This window comes from Solanum tuberosum, unplaced genomic scaffold, assembly GCF_000226075.1.
Source record: "Solanum tuberosum cultivar DM 1-3 516 R44 unplaced genomic scaffold, SolTub_3.0 scf00189, whole genome shotgun sequence".
NCBI lineage: Eukaryota > Viridiplantae > Streptophyta > Magnoliopsida > Solanales > Solanaceae > Solanum > Solanum tuberosum.
The window spans coordinates 296,729-303,544 of record NW_006239113.1 but is presented as its reverse complement, the minus strand read 5'-3'; the positions used below and the strand labels follow the sequence as shown (position 1 = coordinate 303,544).

Genomic DNA, 6,816 nt, shown 5'->3' with positions numbered 1-6,816 from the left:
CAATAACCCAATATTGAAAACCAATACCGAACCGATAACCCGATAATTTTTTTTATAAAACCATTAAGAAACCGTTAACCTAATAACCCAATTGCAATAAACCAATAACACTTTTTTCGATTCGGTTTATCGATCAGTTCGGTTTCTGCACACCCCTACGCCTCGTAGAGCATTCCAACCTCGATACGTTGAGGTAATGGTACACCCATAGCAGGCAATGCAGATCTGCAATTGCTATGCAAAACTTCATAGAAAGCAAGCATAGTTCTATCAAACCATCCACAGTCCTTACCAATATAAAACCTCGTCTTTCCACGAATATGGACCACTCCAGCAAGCTTTGCCTCTTCCAACTCGGAAACTTCATCGTCAACCTCCAACGAATTGGAGCAGTGGAGCACGTGAGCTCGTAAACTTTGGATGACTTGATTAACCAAATCATCTCCTTCAAGACTAAGCTTATCTGCATAACCATACCGAATCACACATCTATAAACCCCTCTGAGACCTAGTTTACTAACAACAAACCTTTCACCTGGTGCTACTTTAGGAACCAGCAAGTAACGAAGAGTTGTAAATACAGTAACTTTGTGAAGAGATCTCATGTTCTTTATGTAATGACCTAAAATTGGGGTTAAACCATCTTGGATATTTGTGTAGAAGAAGCAGAGTCCAGGAACTCTCTGAAGACCTGGATCGATTAGCAGTGTCCTTAGTCGCTCCGAGTCTATCTTGTGTGTCAATTCATACTCGAGTTTTCTCTGCCTACCGTAGAACCAACCAAACATAATGAAAGCAAGAATGAGAGAAATGGCAAAAGGAATCCAACCACCTTCGGGAATTTTTGTGAAGATTGCACTAACATATACACTTTCCATCACAAAAAATACAACGAAGTAGAGCGCGACCAGAGCTGGTGGAGTTCTCCAAATAATGATCATAACCAATGTCAACAATATAGTCGTTATAAGCATAACCATGCTAACAACAACACCTGTTAGAGAATCCATTTTAATTAGTTAATGCAATATTTACTATGCTGACAATACGAAAAAGTTGAACAGTTGCAAGAAAAAATGCAATTTATACCTTAATATAAACATACAAGATCATACATATATGTAATTTTATTTGAACAATGCTAAACAAGACAAGATGATTCTGTTGAACTTGATTTGCACCACATATATGTGCGTTATCACTACTCGTGAAATTTCTAATTGGACAATGCTAAACAAGACGAGACAATTTCTGAAAACAACGAACAAACAGAATGAGAAAATTCCGGTTCACAATTTGTTTAGCTCAATGCATTACACCAGGTACCCCTTAAAGTAAGCAAGTCATCACCAAGTAGCAGTAAATTAGGTAAAGAAAATGCTAGTAGTCGATGTTAACAACCACCATCCTACGAAGAGGAGTCGAGTGAAAGATAACTTCCATAAAGGGATCAATTCAGTTAAGATAGTCCCTAAGAATGAGAGATTAAAAGCAGAGGGTTTAGAGAATCTTACCGAAGGCATTTCCGATGTCTTGTCCATCTCCGAAAACTAGTATGACTGCAACACAGAGAATCATGAGGATGTAGTTAACTTCTGGTGAGTAAACCTCGCCTTCTTTGCTGGAGGATGTGTGAACTACCTTCACCCGAGGAAAATAATCCAACACAACTGATTGCTTAATAACCGAAAAGGTGGCTGAAATCAGCGACTGACTTGCTACTATAGCAGCTAATGTGGCTATAACAAAAATTGGCCAGTACACAGCAGATGGTATAAACTTGTAAAATCCATCAAAATGGTCATCGGGATTTCTAATCAGATATGCCGTCTGTCCTGCATATGTCAGCACCAATGATGGATATATAGTACAGAAAAATGCTATCTGCCAGAAAACAAGGTTCCTTAAATCATATAAACAAGCAAGAAGAAGAGACTAAGAGAAATTCCAAGACGTCGCAAGTATTTTTACCCGAATTGAACTCCTGTTGAAATGACCAAGATCAGCAAACATTGCTTCAGAACCTGAAAAATTAATGATATGATTGTACTATTAAACAAAGGATATTTTACTAATCTGCTTCAAACATCTTTATAGCCTTCCCAAGGTGCGGGAAACAAGAAGATCAGCATCTGTTGAAAACAAATAAAGGATTTCCCTTTTAGTTAGTGACTGCAGGGACATTCCGTATTCTTTATAATATTTTCCACCTCCACTCATCTCCTTGCGAGTTTCTCTGGATATGAAACAAGACACCAGGTCTAAGCTTTTCCGGCCATGGGTAGACATTGCACACATGATAATTGGTCCAAAATTTTGCCCAATCTTAATAGCAAAGTAATAGGGAAAGAAAGTAAAAGAACTCAAAACATGAGGAAATGGATTTATATCTTAATCAAAATGAAGAACTTTTGCAGATCACACCAACAACAAGGCTTACCTGTAATGCATAGGACAGTACCACCAAGATATATCCATCCTTGTTTTCCATTTCTTAAGAAGAAGAGGACAATGTAATGGGGTGATATTGCCTTAAATATGCTCGGATAATGCTTTATGATACTGTATATCCCAACGAGAGGAGTGGTAAGAGTCCATGCACCCATGATAGGAGAGAACAGGAAGCTCACTCGTGAAGTACCAAATTTTTGCAGGAGGAATAGAACAATGAGAACGATTGCTGAGAGACCTTCGACCAACGCTGCAAGTAGCAAGCAGAGAAATTGTGAATATCGAGAGGGAGAGATGTGTTTACATAAATGGAACAATAAATATGTTTCGCATGATCTAGTGTTTAAAAAGGACTTGCAACCTGTCATAAAAAAGACTTACAACTTTCAGAAACTGCTCTGCGTCTCCTTTTCATCAATATCACTTATTGACCTTAAAGTGTTCAATCATTACTTCAAATAATTACTAGAACAAGGATTCAAGTTATTTCAATTAGCTTCCAGAATCGGACTCATGTAACATCAATATGTAAATCTGTGAAAGGTCGTCTTTTAACAAGCACAATACCTTAAAACCTGAGAAATTACAAGAATCAAAATTGTTCTTCTACCACTTCCCAATTACCCTCAAAATCATAAAGGCCTCTCCGTTCAAAGACAATTTTTTATTTATGACAAGGGAACCCAGAGCTGCTACCCTTAGGATGGGCATAGGGTACACCCCGCTTCAGTGTAATAGCCCGCAAATCACACAGGAGGGGTAAGCCGCACTAGGCAAGCCCCGTGCAACGAGCTCGACTGAGAAAGCAAAGAACAATATGTACCATACTGCATGCTGTCATACTTACATTTACTGACCGAGGAGAATCGTGCTCTTAAGCCATCCATTGCAGACAACACTAACAGAAAGAAGGGACAATTAATGAAACCGAAAATGAAAGAGGGAAAACTGACAAGCACTCAAAAGGTTGCTGAAAGTAAACTAAAAGGCCCAACACAAGCTAACATACCTGAGATGGCAGGTGTAAGTATGCCATCGCCAATAAGCATGCACGTACCCAACATTGCGATGAAAAGCAGTACCCTTCTGGCAATCAAACTCCTCTCACAAAATTTACCCAACCTACTTGGCTTTTTCGATTGGTTAACATAGGACTGGCTTGAATTCAAACTGGCACTATTTGAAGAAAGAATCCCAATATTTATATTCCTGCAAAGTAATGAATAAAGAGCAAACGTTCCACCTACAAAAGACCATGTTCTAGAACTAAAATTTCGATAATGATCACATCAAAAGCGAAATGAAGAAACACTGAAGTGTCTTTCAAAAGGAATTTCGACCAAAAGATAAAGAAAATTAAGAATGGAGTCAACATTATAAACATCCTTCATTAACACCTTCAACATTCTCCAAAAGATTAATCTTTCTTTTAGTATGAATACAAACAGACAGTTTCTTAAAACTCGAGTCACCTCACTACTAGAAATAAAGGTTTTTCCCACTTGCAAATAAGTGGGAAATTTGTGCTATAACATATGATTTTTCCACTCATTCCCCACTGAACCAGCTCCACTCCACTGGGAAAATGCATGGTAGGAAACAAATTCTCACTGAAATAGTGAGAAAGTTGCCTATTTTTTTCCATATGAAACAATTCCCATTTTTTTTCAATGGGAAAATGTTGTCGTAAGTAGCAAAAGTACAAAGAGAGAGCGATCAGCAATACCTTCACCCTGATCATCAGCTTGGAGAGCTATGGTAGCATATTTGACAACACCAATCAGACTTAGAGTCCAAAACATTATGCTGTATATCCCCAAGTAATCATCCTCAGTTGGAGAGTTTAATGGCATTGATGGATATACATAGAGTGGAGATGTCACAAGACCCCCAAAAACAACTCCTAAGGTTTTGTATGCAAGTACCAACGTCTCCCATCGGCTAGTGTCCTAAACAAATATAGTTTCCGAGTAAAAAACAATGTCAAAGTACATCCTAGTAGAGACAACTTTACTTTGAACACAAAATTGTTTGTAGAGTCAACCATCATCATCAACAACTTTGCTGCAATTGAAAGATACCGCTATGTATAATGAAGGAATTGGATTAAGGAAATACCATCATCATCAACAACTTCACCTCAAATCACAATATAAGTGGAATAGTTGAAATTTCAAGAGTCAACCGCGTTTTTTCTTCGACCAAACTTTCTTTATATATCTTTTAAATATTTTATATTATAAATTATTGTGATTTATACTACTTTCGATGTAGTTTCCAAATACTACCTCTATTTCAATTTGTTGTCTTACTTTCCTTTTTTAGTCAGTTTAAAAAAAACTCTATTTCTTTTCTCTTTTTGGCAATACTTTAGTTTCAAATTTTCATGACATATTTAAAACCATAAGATTAAAAACATTTTGATACATTCCACATATCTTTAGTTTAAAGACCAAAACTCAATACAGACAAAAAAACACTAGGTGATTCTTCCCTTCTGTCCAAGCCTTGGTGTACAGAGCTATTTGGTACCTTTTGCTCGAGGTGACAGGTATCGCGTGAAATTAATCGAGCTGCGCAAAAAGCTGACCAAGACACTACCGTCATCAAAAAAACAAAAGACCATACAATTCAAAAGTATTTATTAAATTTCTTAAACTCCGTGTTAAGTTAAAAAATGAAAAAATAAATCAAAACAGAGAAAGCTAAGTGTATATCATTTCAAAAAAAAAAAAACTCAAAAGCCTTCTATGTCTGAATTCATAATCAAAATTTAAAACTTTTGAATCACGAAATTCCAACTATATCACGTAAACTAAAAAGATATAGCAGTAGTTTGTGTGCACTCTGACTAAATGAATGTAAACATACAATGGAAGTTAAACACAGAGAGAAATCAAAATACTACAAAACAGAGCACAAAGTTCCATTTTTTAAAGAGGAAAAAAAAAAACAACAAAACAAAGAGAGAGATATACAGAGCACGTGGAATGAGATGAACCACTGAACCTTTTGGTCATTGTTAATGGTTTCGCCGTCATGCACCGCCACCATAATGGCTGCATCTGACTGCACCGCCGTCAAGTCAGGCCGTCCGGTTTGTCGATCCATCGCCCACTCAATCGAATAAAAATCCTCACGTATAGTTTATTGCAGACTGAAGAGTGAGAGTTATTATAATTTTTAATTAATCGCCACTCACCACAACCATCTCTAGCCATATATCACCTCCAATTGTCGATATAGTATTAGAAGATACATTTAAAGATTACTATTACTACTTATCTATCATTGCGTTTTCATCTTTGGATTGTGACGTCTCTAAGGAGGAAGGGAGGGTTCATCCAATGAGAGAAGAAAGTGGAGAGTTGATAATGGGTGGGGCTTTTTATGCAAAGCAAAAGAATATTAATTAGAGGTGAAGACCAAAAATTGTTTTATAGCATGCCTTTGTACAGTTGATATGTCACATTCCACTTTGGAATAATGCATTTTTCATCATTTGATTATTGATAAATTTTGATTTTGATGAATTCGAAACTTGTAGTTAAGGATGAAAAGTATTTATCAGTTATTACGCCACTACACATATCTATTCATGTGCACTTTGTTTCTTGTGTTCCTCTCTAGCTTATAATTTGTAATATTTCTCACTCGAGATGTAACATCTGACAATTTAAAATGAATATGAAGAAGCTTGAAATTTGAAATAGTCATTTTTGGATCATTTTATCCCATTTTAAAAGAGAAAGAGTTAGGGTTCTTGAGAGTGAAGAAGAGAAGAAGAAGAGAAGAAGAAGAGAAGAAGAGGAGAAAGGAGATCAACAAGTTTCCGTCGTGGATTTTCGTCGGGGGTGATCCCTATCAAGGTATGTGAGTTCTTTGTGTGGTTTGATCCTTACCCCCACACACCAAGCTCATTTTTTATGATTTGAGAAAAGATTGGATTTGTGTTGAAGTTGTTGAAGTTGTTGAAGTTGTCAGTTGTTGTTGATGTTGTTAGTTGTGTTGTTGAAGTTATTGTTCGTTGTGAGACATGATTGGGTTGTGTATTTGAGTTGAATCTCTTGTATGTTGAGGGATTTTATGATTCTTAGTGTTGGTTGGTTCATACACCCACACACCAACTCGTTTTTAATTCCAAGAGAAGATTTATTGGTTGTTGAAGTTGTAGTGGTGCTGTGTTGAAGTTCTTGCTGGTTTAGTATAGATTTCCGGCTGTGATTTTTGAGTTGAATCTATTGTATATTAAGGGTCTTTATGATTCTAAGTGTTTGCTGTTGGAACCCTTGAGGTGGAGAGGGTTTAGAGTTTGAAAGAAACGAGGGAAAAAGTCAGATTTTTGGGGGAAAAGGGCTGGGCTGT

At 36.7% G+C, this 6,816-nt stretch overlaps 1 protein-coding gene across 1 annotated transcript; it reads right to left on the bottom strand.

Moving 5' to 3' along the window:
* Positions 1-74: 74 nt before the first annotated feature.
* Positions 75-5,800, bottom strand: LOC102593703 (probable potassium transporter 17). The gene is made up of 8 exons (XM_006354962.2): positions 5,461-5,800; positions 4,178-4,400; positions 3,461-3,694; positions 3,299-3,349; positions 2,441-2,701; positions 1,972-2,024; positions 1,515-1,884; positions 75-994 (listed from the first exon to the last, which is right to left on the bottom strand). The coding sequence occupies exons 1-8, from the start codon at positions 5,560-5,562 to the stop codon at positions 156-158; spliced, it is 2,133 nt and encodes a 710-aa protein (XP_006355024.1). The 5' UTR covers positions 5,563-5,800; the 3' UTR covers positions 75-155.
* Between the last annotated feature and the right edge of the window lie 1,016 nt (positions 5,801-6,816).